This window comes from Phascolarctos cinereus, unplaced genomic scaffold (assembly GCF_003287225.1).
Source record: "Phascolarctos cinereus isolate Bilbo 61053 unplaced genomic scaffold, phaCin_HiC Scaffold_4;HRSCAF=312, whole genome shotgun sequence".
Classification (NCBI taxonomy): domain Eukaryota; kingdom Metazoa; phylum Chordata; class Mammalia; order Diprotodontia; family Phascolarctidae; genus Phascolarctos; species Phascolarctos cinereus.
The window spans coordinates 182941973-182958672 of record NW_027555847.1 but is presented as its reverse complement, the minus strand read 5'-3'; the positions used below and the strand labels follow the sequence as shown (position 1 = coordinate 182958672).

Genomic DNA, 16700 nt, shown 5'->3' with positions numbered 1-16700 from the left:
AGCTGATGGTAAAAATATATTCCTCGTGCATGCAATTACTAGGAATGCAAATGACAAACACAAATGGATTCTTTAGTAAGATATTCATTTTTTACCTTATGCTAAGTTTTCCACTATGGCCCAAACTGGATGGCTGAGTCATCCCTTGGCGTCCAAAATTCAATTCATTTCAAACAACTTTTAGTAAGCACTTACCACATACACGGTACTGTGCTAAGCACTGAAGATACAAAGACAAAGCAAAAACCAGTCCTTGCTTTCCAGCACCTTACCTTCTACTAAGGGGGGGATACCCTATGAAAGCAGACAAATAAATGCAATCTAATTTGAAGAAGGAGAGTGAATGAATCACAAAAGGCCTCCCATAGAAAGTAACACATGAGTTGAGCCTTGAAGGGGGCTAAGGATCCTGAGAAGCAGAGGGTAAGGAGGGAATCTATTCCAAACATTCAGGACATGGCTGCAGGACAAGGAATGTCAAAATCCAAGGAAAAGAAAGCAAGCCATTTTTCTGGAACTGATAATGTGTAAAGAAAAATAATATAAAATAAGTCTGGAGAAGTAGGCTGGACCCAGATGGTAAAATGCTTTAAATGTCAAGCTCAGGGGTTTATATTTTAAAATAGGGAACACTGTAAATTTTTGAACAGGGGATCACTCCCCTATGGTCAGACACCTGTGTTTTAGGAAAATTATTTGGGAATTGTATAGATCAGAGCTGTTGCAACACTCCCAAATCCCACTGAACTATATTAAAATTAATTGGGAAATATTTAGCAAAGTAAAAATAGAATAGAATAGAATGTCAATATGTGGTTTTTTTAAGACAACATATGGCCCATAGGGATCCTTAGATGAGGGTTAGTGGGTCTCGTTTCTATTTCAGTTTGACACCACTGGATTAGAAACAAGACCTCCACTGGTGTGGAGGACAGATTAAACAGAGACGAGATTAGAAACAGTCTAAATAGGGGACTATTGTGGTAGTCTAGCCAATAGCTGATGAGGACCTATTGAGTAGAGTGAGTAGACAGAAGAAGATAGATGGAAGATGTCATAGTGGAAGAATTGATAAGGCCTGGCAGCTATTTGGATACAAATGATAAAGAGTCAAGGATCACTCCAAAGTTATGTTACGGTGGTACCTTTTTTAAAAATGGGGAAGTCTAGAGGAGGAACAATTTTAGGGGAGAAGATAGTTATTTCTGCTTTGGATATGTTGTTTCAAATGCCTTCAGGAGACCTAAACGAAGGCATCTTAATTGGCATTTGTATGACTTGAGCTCAGGAAAGAAATTAGAGCTGGATATAACATATTTGGGAACCATCTTTAGAGATCATTCAACCCAAAGAAGCTAATGAGACCACCAAAAGTAGCTATGGGGAGAGAAGAACATACAGGGCAAAAGCCTTGGGCAAACACCCATATTTTGGTGAAGTGGAACCCAGACCCAACAAAGGAGACTAGAGTGATAAGATAAATAAGAGAACCATGGTAGAGAGAGCTATTCATAAAGCCAAGGGAAGAAAGAGTATCCAGGAAAAAAGGGGTAGTTAACTCCTTTCCTTAAATTTATCTGTATAATAATAATCATCCTTAAATAATAATAGTAACAATATTGTATAATAATATATAATGATGTATATTACATATAATAATTTATATTATTAATATATAATAATATTGTTTGTATTATATATAATAATGTATAATAGTATGTAGTATGATAATGTATAATAATGCATAATGTATATGTATATTACATATAATATATAAATAATATATAACAATACATTCTATATAATAATATATTCTAACATAAATATATACATAATATATAATATGAAAAATGATAATCCTTAAAATTCCTTAAAAGAAAGGTCAAAAAGAGAGGGATTTGTTTCCAACTTAGACCATTACCTGTTTACACAATAAGTTTAAAAGACCGAGACCGATCACTTTTTGAAGATTTTATAACTAAAAATCATGATCTGTTAACAGATGACCCCGAAGACCCTTGTATCTCCTTGATTCTATGAATATATTAAAGTATAAAAGAGAACTAAGTATCGAGTCCAGGTTAATTTTAGCAAATAAGTGAAGAAAAGAAAAGTGGCAGTAGAACAATCCCTAGTGCTGTTCTAACCATAATGTTCCTTTTTTAAGAAAAAATAGATTTTTATTGATATTCTTTATTTTTGCATAACCTGGATTTCCTTCCCTCTTATAATAATTTTTAAAAGAAAGAAAAATATGAGGAGACAAAAAACTAATCAACACTTTGAAATATTCTGATATGCAGCATTCCACACCCTGACTTCTACCAAGCAGGGAGGGAGAATCTTCTCATCCCTCTTATTTAGAGCCAACCTTGTTCTATAATTTTATAGCATTCCATTTCAATTTGCTGTGGTTGTTGATCTCATTTATATTGTTGTAATCATTCTACATGTGGTTTTCTTGACTCTGCTTACTTCACTTGAATTAGTTCATGTGAATTTTCTGACACGTCTCTATATTCATCATGCTTATTTTTTTTACAACACAATAACATTTCATTACATTCATGTACAATCTATTTAGCTGCTCTTCAGTCCACGGGGAATCTACTTGGTTGTTGCTATCAATATTGTGGTGTATATGGAACTTTTATTTTTGTTAATATGCTTTTGGGTCAAAGGGTAGGTATATTTTAGTCATTTTTCTTTGCATAATTCCAAACTGCTTTCCAGAATGGTCATACCAATTCACAAGTTAACCAACATTATCTTTTGACCTAGTGATACAATCAGAGCAGTTAATAACTCCCATTCTCTGCCACTCACATAGAGACAATGTGATATAGTGGATAGAATGCTGGGCTTGGAGACAGGAAGACCAGAGCTTAAATCCCAGCTATGACATTTATTAACTGTATAACCCTGGGCAAGTCATATAACTTCTCTAAGCCTCACTTCCCTCACCAATAAAATAAGGAAATTGAACTAGATGTCCTTTAAAGCCTCTTCCAGCTCTAAATCTGACACCTTATCTGATGTGGGGCCACAAGGGGAGGTTTCAATGAAAGTTGGAATTAGAAGGGATCCGGAATGAGTCTACCACCAAACTCTTAACTCTGTTGTTGTTGTTGTTGTTTTAAATAAGCATCATTTAATGACTTCTAACTGCAAAAAAAAAAAAGAAAGGCAATTATTTGGAGACTAGAGAAGCTTCAATTCTGCCATTATAAGCAGAAAATAAACATGGTTGTCGGTAAGATAGCTGAAAAGGTTTTGAGAAATGAGAAAAAAAGATACTAAAATTAAAGGTGAAGCAGGATAGGTTGCCCAGGTGGTTGCCATTAGCCACTTTTTTTAAAAAAAAACTGTTGTTCTTTTCTTTTTAATACATCACTCTACTTCCCTCTCAGTCAATAAATATTAATTAAGCATCTATTATGTGTCAAGCACTGAGGATGCCCAATGAAGGCAAAAGACCACAATCTAATGAGAGAAGCAAAAGGCAAACCATGTACAAACAAGCTACATACAGGATAAATTGGAAATAGCTAACAAAGGAAAAGTACTAGAATTGAGAAAAAGCCTTCCAGGGATGAGGGACAACCAGTGAAAATTCCTATAATCAGGAGATAGAATGTCTTGATTGAGGAACAGCAAAGAGGTAGGTGTCACTGAATTGATGGGAAGGCACAGGGTGGTAATAAGAGTGACCCCCAATAGACTCCCTCAAGCAAAACAATTCAATATCTTGCCTATGTATAAAAATATATGTCTCATTCCACATCTCTACTACCTCAAGGATATGCTTCACCATCAGTTTTCTAAAGGCATGACTGCTCACTGCATTGATCAGTCACTATCCAGTTCTTCCTAGGTTCCCCTTCTTTAAAGCCTGCCTACCAACTGCCTGTCAGGTAGGATGAGGGTCACTACCACTAATAATTTGCCCAATGAAACAGTGGCAAGAGAAACAATATACCCCCTGCTTCTCCTAAACTCCCCTCCTTCTTATCACATCATGGTTAATATGTATGCATCCTCTATCAGACTAGATTTCTCACCAGAACACTATCCTGCCTGCTGGAAGCCTGGCATCAGGCACCATAGTCCTCTGCCTCTTTTAGTTCTAAACACAGAAGCTGGTCCCTTAATATGCAAATGGATAGGTATGAAGGATGGCTGGGTCAAGCCCCAGCGTGAAGATTTAGAGAAGTATCCCAGGAGCTGGCTGCTTAGGCAAATTTCTTGGATCTATTCATAAGGGCCAGCAAAGTCTTCAGAGCAAAGCAGGATTTGAAGATTTACAGCTTTACCTCATTTTGGTTAGTCTAATCTTTGTAAGAAAAGGTCTTTTTTTTTTTTATCTCAGCAGCCTTCCAGACCCCTTGACTCTGTTCTTTGTCCAATCTCAGAGTGTAGCCACAGCAGCATGAAAAGGGAACCCTATAGGCTGAAAACATTTGAAGTTTTTCTAACTTCAGGAAAAGAACACCACCATTCCATCAAAGGGAAGAATGAGAACTGAAGCCAAAACCCAAGGTTAATCTCAACCAAGTCCCCAGTTCCCAATTGTAAAGCTTAAGTATAAGGGTCAAGCTTGTTCCTCCATTCTGCTCCTGACTATTCACAAATAAATGTTTCTCGGGTTGCTCTGCCTCAGGGTCAAGGCTATGAGCCAAGTCTCATAATAAACTACCAATCTACAAGTGAATTTTTCCCCAAGAAAAGCTCCATTCCTAAGCACATGCAAACTAATAGGGCCCTGCAATAGTAACCTGCCCTTCTGGGAAATACATATGAGGGGTTAGTCTTGCTCTGAGTCAGTGACCTTGGGTATGACCCATGAAAAACACCCAGCCAGAGGAGAACAGGTGGGTCATCCATAGCTTCTGGGATAGGGTCCAATGATGCTGGAAGTAGTCCCACTGCAACTACAATCCAGGCTTCCTGTCAAAAAACTAGATGCTTCAATCCACTGAGCAGTAGGTATATGGAAATAATAATTAGCAACAGGTGGGACATATCTGCTGGTTCCTATAATCCCTGACCTGAGATGACTGGGCATCACCCCTCCCCTAGTTTGTGGTGATTGAGTGATTATTGTTCCAAACTCCCTATGCTTTATTACTCTCAGCCAAACTTGGATAGGTGGTCTCTACTTCCACAACAGCTTGATGATGGGCTAACAACAGTGTAGGGGGTACATAAACCTGCCAAACTGAGTGTCCAACAATGCCACATGTGAGGTGTCAGCCCATTACTACTAACACTGCCAATCTAACCATGTTTCTGGATAGTTGATGCAAAAATTATTTTTAAAGTCAAACTAATAGCTCAGGTAGGAGACACTGAAGCAGAGTTAACAATAGAGTAGGGGAAAGGTCAGTCACCTGATTCAGAGCTAGAAAATCTGTATTCAAATATCGGCTCTACCATTTAGTACCTGAATGTCCTGGGGCAAGTAGCCTGACCTCCCTCAGCTTTAATTCCCTCATGTGTAAAATGAGTTTTACTATCCGTAAAATTAAATGGTCTTTAATGTGCTTTTTAGCTCCAGAATCCCATATCCTCTGGAGGGAAAAATTTTTTTCAACTAAAAGGAGAAAGGATAAAGTAGCCTTGTCTCAAATTATCCTCTTTCTGCCTCAATACCTAGTTTACATGTTGTTCCCACATTAGACTTATGAGATTTCCATCTTTTTGTTGTTTTTGCTTTTTAGGCAATTGGGGTTAAGTGACTTGCCCAGGGTCACACAGCTAGGAAATGTCAAGTGTTTGGTCTGAGGCTGGATTTGAACTCAGATCCTCCTGACTTCAGGGCCGGTGCTCTATCCACTGCGCCACCTAGCTGCCGCCACATTAGACTGTGAGAGCAAGGACTGTCCTTTGCCTTTCTTTGTAACCCCAAGCGCATAGCACAGTGCCTGACTATATAGTGGTAATTAATAAATGTTTTCTGACTGACATATGGCTCACAGTTATATAGTACTTTTAAAGCATGTTAAGTTCTGGTAATACAAAGAAAGGCAAAAACAGTTGCCCTGTTCTTTGCCCTCAACGAAGAATTCACATTCTAATGGGAAAGACTACATGCAAACAACTATGTATGTATATACGGTAAATCAGAGGTAGTCTCAGTGGGAAGACATACTGAGGGGAGACGGGCAACTGGAGAAGACTTCCTGCAGAAGGTAAAATTTGAGCAGAGTGTTGAAAGAAGCCAGTAGGATGAGGTGAAGAAGGAAGACATTCCAAGCATGGGAGACTTCCAGTAAAAACCATAAAAGTCAAAAGATGGGAGTCTTAGGTGTAAAGAACAAGAAGCCCAATGTCATTGGATTCTAGCATATATATAGAAGGAAGTTAAAGCATAAGAAGACTAGAAAGGTATGAAGGGGCCAAGTTGTGAAAGGCTTTAAAAGATAAACATTTTTTTTTAATCCTGGAGGAAATAGAGAGCCATTGGAGTCTGAGTAAGGGAGTCACATGGTTAGACCTACGCTTTAGGAAGATCACTCTGACAGCTGAGCGGAAGATGGAATGGAGTCAGGAGATCAGCAGGAAGGCTATCGTAATAGTTCAGGCATGAGGTAATGAGAACCTTCACCAGTGTTAGAGGAGAGGACATATTCTAGAGATGTTGCAAAGGTAGAAATGATAGGTCTTTGCGCACATGCACACTCCTCATTTGATCCTCAAAATACTATGAGTAGATGCTATTATCCCATTTTATAGAGGGGAAAACTGAGGCCGAAAGAGAAGTTAAATAACTTGCCAGAGATCACACAGCTGGCAAGTATCTGAGTGAAGATTTGAACTCCAAGTCTAAGTCCCTATCTCCTTCATCCTCGATGTCTTTCCCATGCTGGCCCATCACCAGAAGAACCTTCCCCATCTCCCCATTAGTACTTCTACTGCAACTAGCAGAAATCACAGGAAATTAAACAAACTTAAGCTCTTTCAGACAAATGAAAGCCTTCCTCATTTTTAAGGATTTCCAGGAGAAAGATTCTGCCACTTGCCTCAGTTAACCACCCTAGTTTCATCATCAAAACATTCTAACCTAGGTTCCTCAGGGTTCAGTTTAATATCCATTCCCTTTTATTGGATATCATTAGCGAAGACTTTTCCCTGTAGAACTGTACATTCCCTCCATTCAAGGATCCATGATTTCACTAGTGTGATAACTCCTTACCTCCCACTAATATAGATAGATCATAACCCCTCTGTACCTTAGTCTATGGTCTTTGTGAGTTTCCGTGGCTAAGAATAAAAAAAATTATTAACATATTGCTCTGTAACTTACCTGTTGAAGAGCCACTCCAAATGTAAATAGGCTGGTTCTTCAAAGGTAAAGATCCAGTCTATTATTGGGTCCATATCAAAAGTTTTCTAGCTTGTTGGAAATCTGAGATAGCTAACTGGTATAATAAATAGATCACTAGACTTGTAATGTGGAAGATCTTAATTCAAATCCTGCCTTGGACATTTATTAGATGTGTGTGACCTTGGACAAGTCCCTTAACTTGTCTGAGCCTTAGTGTCCTCGTCTATAAAATAGGGGTGATAAGAGCGCCTATTTCATAGGTTTGTTGTGAGCATCAAATGAGATAATAAATAGAAAGCACTTGGTAAGCCTTCAAATGCTATACAAATGGTAGCTATTATTACTACCTATTGTAATAGCTTTTAAGAACCTAGGGCCACATCCCCACTGCAGTGTGCAGTCTGCTTCTGGACAGAATAATACAAATTCCTTTTGATCTTGATGATGATAACATTTACTTAGTACTTTCAGGTTTGCAAATGTGTAAAATATGCTACCTCATCTGTTCCTCACAACAGCCCCGTAAGGTAATCACTATTATCATCTCTATCTTAAATAAGAAAATAGACTCAGGCATGGTCAACTCTAGATCATCTCTAAGATTCCTTTGAGCTCTTAACTCATAGAACTGGAAGAGCATAAATCACAGAACATGGAACCTTTGAGATCATTTAATTCAACTCCTTTATTTTACAGATGAGACAACTAAGGCCAAAGGTCATAAATATGGCCGAGCTGGGACTTGAACCCCAAGTCTCTTGACTCCCAATCCAATGATTTTTCCCACAATGTGACTGCAGCTCAGCAGCCATTTGTGAGGTCTAGCCCTAGCTTCCATTTCTTATCACCTCTCCCCATCCCTTCCTAGATCCTCTTATTACCTGAGAGATTCCTAAGCACCTCCTGTGTTGCAGGGACTTCGGACAGTTGGCTGTGGAGCTGTTAGACCAGTCCTACAAGCAGGATGAACAGCTGGCAATGAAATTACTGACCTACGAGCTGAAGAACTGGAGTAATGCCACGTGCCTGCAGCTTGCAGTGGCTGCCAAGCACAGAGACTTCATCGCTCACACCTGCAGCCAGATGCTGCTGACGGATATGTGGATGGGCCGACTTCGGATGAGAAAGAATTCAGGTCTCAAGGTCAGCACAGCCTAAAATGAACCATGGAGGAGGTGGGAGCAGAGAATGATTTTAGATATGATGAGCCTGATCTATGATAGGACTGGAATCCTCCTTGCTGTAGGATGCACCATATGCTTAAGGGAGAGCCATTCTCTGAGTTCAGGGACAAAGAGAGTCTCTTTCCCTAGGAATGATGTCACAGCAGAGCTTTTCTGCACTCATCTAACCTCTCATTGCTCATGGCAAGGCCTAATGCTTTCATTCCTTGGCAGAAAGAAAACCTGGAATTTGTTAGACTGTGCTCAAAGCAGAGAAGAAATGGAAAGAGGAGGAAGCAAAAAAATGGCAGGAAAGGGGCAGACAAAAAGATGAAAGACAACAAAAAAGGCATAATAACCCCTAACAACTTTAGAACTTGGGATTATTCCAGCATGGCTACACTGAAGCTTACCCCACATTAATTATAAAACTGGGTTTGCTAAGCAAAGTGAATTTATATATATATTTAAAAGACCCTAACTGCATAGGAAAAAACCCTGGATTTTAGAGGACCTGGGTTCAAATCCCAATTCTTCAGTTTACTGTGTGAAAATGAATTTGGGCAAATTACTTGCCTCTTCTATGCCTCAGTGGTAAAATGAGAGGGTCAGAGGAAGTTAATTCCAGCTTTAAGATTCTGTGTGTACATTTCCTATGTATAGTACATGAAGCTAGCTACACTTAGGGTATAAACCAGTTTCTTCTGGTATGTTTAAGCCAATTTAAGGAAGTAAACTGTTTTCAACAATACCCCTCACCCCAAACCACCTTAGGGAGATGCACTTTGCATAGCCAAAATTGGTAAACAGATGCAGTATCTTTTATCTCTTTAAGCAGTGCTGGGAAGCTCTTTGACAACAATACTGTTAGCCATTATAATTTATATATTCCATCATAGAGCTGGAAGGGACTTTAGCAATCATGGAGTCCAACACATTTTTTAACGAATAAAAAACATTGAGGCCCAGAGAAGTGAGGTGAACTTTTCTTTGAATTATGTTTAATTATATATGTTGATGAATGCAACTTCCTTGAGAGCAGAAACTGTTTGACTTTTGCCTTTGTATTTCCTACGCCTAGCCTGGAACATAATAAGCACTTAATAAATGCTTGTTGACTGATTGATTGAATGATGGTTCGAGTGGGAGGTGGGTGTTCCCATCTTCCCTTCTGTCCAGGCCAAGCACATGTTCATTTTTGCCTCTCTACCCAAATGGAACGATTAACGTTTACTTGTCGGTAAAATCGTTTTCAGTTTTTCCACCAGAATGAAAAGTTTTATCCTCACTTGCATAACATTCCCCTACTGAGCTCCAAATGATTCCCTTAATATCAGAGTGGTCAGTCATTCATACTTCCATTCACACATGTGCACACAGCAAAAAGCATTAGGCCCTATTTCCTCTGACACTAAGCAACCAGCATCATCTTAATCTGTTAAATGTGATTATTATTATTATCATTATCATTGCTTTAGGTAATTCTAGGAATTCTACTTCCTCCTTCAATTCTCAGCTTGGAGTTCAAGAACAAAGATGATATGCCTTACATGTCTCAGGCCCATGAGATCCACCTTCAAGAGAAGGAGCCTGAGGAACCAGAGAAGACTGTGAAGGAAAAAGATGAAGAGGACATGGAGCTAACAGTAAGAAAAGTAGCATCGGGTTGGTCTCTTATGGTATGAAATGACTGCTCCTGCTTTCTTGGTGACTACAGAGGAGCATCCTCAAGTCTGGGGAAAGGGTTGGTGCCTGAACTTTTTCTAAGGTCTGATGCTTGAAATCAGACAATAAAATTAGAAGCCTGGGGCACTTTCCTTCTAGACAGCAAAAAACAAACAAACAAACAAACAAAACCCTGATACTATAGTACATCAGGGGCCTGCCTAACCAGAGAGGCCAAGGTGGTGTAGTGGATAGAATAAGGGATTTACAGTCAGGGTTCCCTTGGTTCAAATCCTGACTCTTTCACTTATTAGCTGAGTGACCTTGGGTAAGGTTTTCTTAAATTCTCTGATCCTTCCTCCATTTCCTCATTTGTAAAATGAGGGAGTTGAATTAGCTGACCTCTAAGGTCTTTCCAGCTCAGAAACTCTTCAGTGGGGCTGAGGGCTACAAGAGAAAGAATGAAATTCAAGAGCACAGCACCCCAAGTTTTCTAAACATATAGCACTAGGGAACAATAAGGTAAGGAAACAACCCCAGTGCATTCAGAGAAACCTTGTAAGTTTGGGGAAAATCTAGTATCACCTGGCTTCATTCAGCAGACACTGACCTTCCAAGCAGAACCTTAGCCTTCATCTTTTGGCTGGGGGGGGGATTCAGGTTAGCAAATGCAAGACTAATTGAATTTTGTGGTTTCTATGGTTGGCTTTTATTAGCTTTTCTCTAAGTACAATTATCCCTGCACAAATGTTTTATACTGCAGGCTGGATCAGGCATCTGGGGAGGGGACAGCCTCCTACAACACCCACTTTGACAGTGTGACGTTCCCTGGAATTTATCCAAGGGCTAAACATATTATCCTGTCTACTAGGGGGAAAAACAAAGGCTTTCTTTGTATCTTTGGAGACACTGAGCAGGAGCCATAAAGACTTCCTTAATTCCCTACTCCCATCCAGTAGAAGGCTGTGATCTCCCAAAAGGGAGTACACTTATGGAAGGAGGGGGAAGAGAAGGGCCAAAGGGAACCACTCTTTTTAAAATGTGATAATAATAGTACCTATCTCACAGGACTATCATGAAAATTAAATGAGAATATATGCCTCTGAACTGTACAGTTGAAAGGGAATTCAGAGGTCATCTAATCCAACCTCGTTTTTACAGATGGGGAAATTGAGGGACATGATTAAGTAACTTGCCTTAGGTCACACAGGTAGTATGCATCACAGGTATGAATGAACTCCATTCCTCTGTTGCAGAGCTTTTCCACTGTGCCACACTGACTCTCACTGTAAATCAACTGACTTGGTGACATACTTCCCATTAAAGTGGTTCCCTCTCTTGATTAATCACTGACAGCTTCTGACACATTGGTAGAGGTTTTATTAAAATCCAATAAAGTCATAGAAAAATAGTGTGGTATAATGGATAGAAGGCTGGCCTTAGAGTCAGAAAGAATTAGGTTAAAGTCAGTCCATCAATAAACATTTATGCCTATTATGTACTAAGTACTAGGGATACAACAGAGGCAAAGAGTCCCTTCCCTCAAGGAGCTTACAATATAATGGGGGAGACAATATGCAAACAAATAAATATAAACAAGCTACATGCAGGATAAATGGGAAATAAGTAACAGAAGTGTTCTAGAATTAAAGGCTTCCTATGAAAGATGGGATTTTATTGAGGACTTAAAGTAAACCATGGAAATCAGTAAATGGAACTGAAGGAAAACATTCCAGATATGGAAGACAGCAAGGGAAGGTGCCCAGAGCTGAGAGATGGATTATCTTGTTCATGGAACAGCTAAGAGGTCAATGTTACTGGATCAAGGAATAGATGGTGAAGAGTAAGTAGGAGGGGGCTAGGTTATGAAGGGCTTCGAATTCTAAACACAACATTTTATATTCATTCCTGGAGACAATAGGGAGCCTGGAGTTTATTGAGTAGGGCAGTGACTAGATTGGGATGGGGTGAGACTTGAGGCAGACTATTGTAGTAAGCAAGGTGTGAGGTGATAAGGTCTTACATTAGAGTGGTAGTATTGTCAGAGGAAAGAAGGGGACATATATGAGAAATGTTACAAGGCCTTGACTACAGAATGGATGTGGGGGGCAGGGTAAGAGATAGTGAGGAATCCAGGATGATTCTTAGGTTGTGAACCTGAGGGACTATGAGGATGGTATTGCCCTCAACAATGACAGGGAAGGAGGGGAGGTTTAGGGAGAAAGGTAATGAGTTCTGTTTTGGACACGTTGAGCTTAAGATGTCTACTGGGCCTCTCCTTTCAAGACATGTGAAAGGCAGTTATCTTGCCTTTGGCATACTAAGTACGTGACCCTGGGCAAGTCAATTAACCTCTCAGTGCCTCCCCCCTCCCCCCAACTCTCTAAGTCAGGTAGTTAGTAGTGGAGGGAGTTTTCATATCTCTGCCCTGGAAATTTCCACCAGTGAAATCATAGGTCTGGACCAAAAGAGGGAGAAAAGTACATCAGAAAGGTGGTGCAGCAAACAGAATAGAAGGTAGGCCTCAGAAAAACCTAGGAATAAGTTCTGTCTCATGATGTACACTACATGTATGACCCTGAACAAGTGTTTAGGGACACATTAAGACCAGAAGTTACAGATTGAGTTGCTGATCTTCATTGGTGGAGGCAGTTTCCCTATACCAATGAGTGGGGAAGAGATTATATATGTGTATGAAAATGTCTATATATGTGTGTGTATATGTGTGTGTGTGTGTGTGTGTGTGTGTGTGTGTGTGTGTGTGTGTGTGTATATATATATATATATATATATATATATATGTCTATATTTGACATTTTCATTTGTATAATGCTGTGTGCCAGGCACTGTGCTAAATGCTTTACAATGTTTATTTCATTTGATCGTCACAGCCCTGGGAGGTAGGTGCTATTGTTAACCCCATCTTGCAAATGAGAAAACAGAAGCCAAGTGACTTGCCCAAGGTCGCACAGCTAGTACATGTCTAAGGCTGGATTTGAACTTGGTTATTCCTAACTCCAGGACCAGCACTCTATACACTCTACCACCTAGCTGCCTTAAATTCCAGACTAAAACTCAAAAGTACTTCATAATCTGCCATAGAGATGAGCCCTACATTAAAGTCTGGGAGGTATTTTTCTCATAGATCATGCATCATCTTTCTTTAAGCTGCAAGGGATCTTAAAAGACCATCTTGCCTTCAGGCAGATATGGAGTTATTTCTATGTAAAGTAACTAAGGCCCAGAGAAATTAAATTGCCCAAGGTAACACTGATGTCTTTGATACAGGATCAGCAATCCACTCTCCACTTCATATTTTTCTCACTCTATCCTGTAGATAGCTTGTTTGTACATGTTTGTTGGCTTGTTGTCTTCTCATGAGATTGTGAGTTCCTTGAAAGCAAAGTCTTTTGTATCCCCAGTGCCCGGCACATAGTAGGTGCTTAATAAATGTTCAGTGACTGACTCACTAGTAGTACAAAGGGAAGACAAGTTCTCATCTTCTTGATGAAGTGAAGATTTCCCTTGAGAGCTCATTGAAGGTCTTAGATTCAGGAAAAAAGATGCAAGGACAGAAAATGCTACTTGAATTATCAGTTGGGACCTCCAAGTCACTTGGTCCAATAGAATTGTCTGTACTTTAGTCCTTTGTTTGGAGCCCTGAACCATTAATAAGCATTTTTATCAATGACTTGGATGAGGACATAGATAGTCTGTTTATGAAATCTATAGCTAGCAGGAACCTAAGTGGAATCGTTAACATAAGAACAGAAAATTCCATGCTCTCTAGCATGGGATTAACACAGATTTTGATAGGCCCAATCTAATCAAACGAAACTTAATGGGTATACATGTAAAGTGCTACACTGAACTCAAAAATTCAACTGTTCATGTCCACAGTGGGAAGTGGGGATGGAGTCAGACAACAGTTCAAATGAAAATTTAAAAAGGACTTAAAAAGAGTACCTAAGTGTTCATCAAATAAGATAGTGTAAATTATTTCCTTTGTAATGTGCTTTAGAAATGTGAGTTATAGGGGCAGCTAGGTGGCGCAGTGGATAGAGCACTGGTCCTGGAGTCAGGAGGACCTGAGTTCAGATCCAGCCTCAGACACACGATACTTACTAGCTGCGTGATCTTGGGCAAGTCACTTAACCCCAATTGCCCTCACCAAAAAAAAAAAAAAAAGAAAAAGAAATGTGAGCTATTACATTTGTACCTGGACTACTAAAAGTATTTTGAAAATAAATGTTGTGAGAGGAAAACTTCAGTTAGACATAAGGAAAAGCTTCCTAACCATTACTACCCTCCTAATGTGGGATGAGCTGCCTTGGGAGGTAGTGAGTTTCTTACTTCTGCCAGCCCAGGCTCCTGCTCTGATACAAATTGGACCAAAGGACCTAAGAGGTTCCATCTAACCTGAGATTTTATGAACTTTTAAGCAGAAAGATGTTCATTGTACATTGTACCTGGTTAGTGAGAGGAAACTGCTTGTGTTGAGCATGGTGTGGTACATATACAGGAGTATAGAGCAGCTAGGCGGCACAGTGAATGGAGTACAGGCCTCAGATTCAGGAAGACTCATCTTCCTGAGTTCAAATCTGGCCTAAGACACTTATTAGCTGTGAAAAGAGCATCTGTCATTGACTGTCAGGCTGAACTAACTCCTCCAAACAAAAAGCATACCACTGGAAGTTCTTGCCTAAGTAAACCTTGGATACAAGTTTTTCCTGGGCAGAAATAATACAGCAAAGTGAAATAAATTGGTAGATTGGTGAAATTCATATTGAATAACACCTGCCACTTAAATTTTAGACAATTGGATGGTACAGTGCGTAGAGTACCTCACTTGGAATCAAGAAAACCCAAATTCAAATCTCATCTGCACTAACAGGGAGAACACATACCTCCCAAGGTTGTTATAAAGATAAAATGAGATAATACCTGCAAAACTTTTAGCTCAGTGCCTGGCAACATCTTCGTTGTTTGGTCATTTCAGTTATGTCCAAATCTTCATGGTCCCATTTGGGGTTTTCTTGGCAAAGATACTAGAGAGGTTTGGCATTTCCTTCTCTGGCTCATTTTATAGATGAGGAAGCAAACAGGGTTAAGTGACTTGCCCAGGATCACACAGCTAGTAAGTGTCCAAGGCTAGAACTGAACTCAGGGAGATGAGTCTGACTCCAGGCCCAGCACTCAATCCACTGTGCCACTTAGCTGCCCAAATGCTGTATACATGATAGCTATTTTTAGAATTAGCATCATCATCAGCATCATCATCATCATTTCAAATCCTGCTCCCAGATACCATCTATGGGACACTGGGCAAGTTACCAATCTTTTCTCAGCCTCCCTATCCTTGTCTGTAAAATGGGGGTAATGATTCATGGGGTTGTTGTGAGGATCAAATAGGGCAACATAAAGAAAGTGCTTTGTAAACCTGAGAACACCATATAAATGTTAGCTATTATTGTTCCATTTAAGCTCTGCTCCTTCCAGAGTACTGGTTTATATTGAGATGAATTTTTCACACTAAAAGATGTGAATAGAAGAATTTAGATCATGTCCCAAGTGACAGGAAATGTATAGCTTATCAATAACAACTTCCTCCCGGTCCCATATTACAGAGGATTTATTTATATTTAGGTTTTTGACTAAAATAGTGTATTCTATCTTAGTCAAGGACTTTTTCCCCCTTTCTCCTAAAATTACCTCAGTACATCAAGGAACTGGGACTTCATCAGTGTGTAGATCTTCTTCCACTGATGCAGATTATAATAACTAGCAGTTACACAGAGCCTTGGGCAAGTCATTTAATCCCATTTGCCTCAGTTTCCTCATCTGTAAAATGAGCTGGAGAAGGAAATGGCAAACCACTCCAGTATCTTTGCCAAGAAACCCTAAATGGGGTCAAGAAGAGTTAGACACAACTGAAAAATAACTGAACAACACAGAGCGTTAGAGTTTGTGAAGTAGTCTATATGTTTTAAGTCTCACAACAACTCTGTGAGCTAGGTGTTGTTATCTTCATTTCTGAGAAAGCTGAAGCTGAGAAGAATAATAGCCCTGGGTCAAAGGGCTAGTAAGTATCTGAGGCAGGATTTGAACTCAGATCTCCTTGACTCTAAGTCCAATACTGTGGCCACTGTGGACAAAAACTGTCATATAATGAACTACCTCAGAGCAATGGGCCTTTCTGAGCCTAACTAGGTCAACCCCTAAAGGGCAAAATAGTTACTAGGCAAGTATTTGATGCCTTTCCAAACCAGCAGGACATGCCTGAGGCTATACTCCAATAGTCTGGCCTTTAAGAATCCAGAGTCAACTCCACTAATCCATCAAGCATCCATTCCTCACTGAGTCACCAGAGCAAGGCTCCAGTGAAGGCTTACAAATAAAAATATATCCAGATTGAATTATTTAATACAAATGATTTATAGGAAGGCGTTTTATGTTCACCCAATAATATAATTTAATTTCAAAATGAGTTTAGTAATCCAGGTTCATATGTAATAACTCACATTTCTATAGGACATTACAAAGGT

General features: G+C 39.5%; 1 protein-coding gene across 1 annotated transcript in view; it reads left to right on the top strand.

Moving 5' to 3' along the window:
• TRPM3 (transient receptor potential cation channel subfamily M member 3) overlaps positions 1 to 16700 on the top strand; it is a 373306-nt gene that overhangs the window by 251309 nt on the left and 105297 nt on the right. The window contains 2 exon segments of the mRNA XM_078152814.1: positions 8242 to 8470; positions 9969 to 10136. Of these exon segments, the coding sequence (XP_078008940.1) occupies positions 8242 to 8470; positions 9969 to 10136 (397 nt within the window).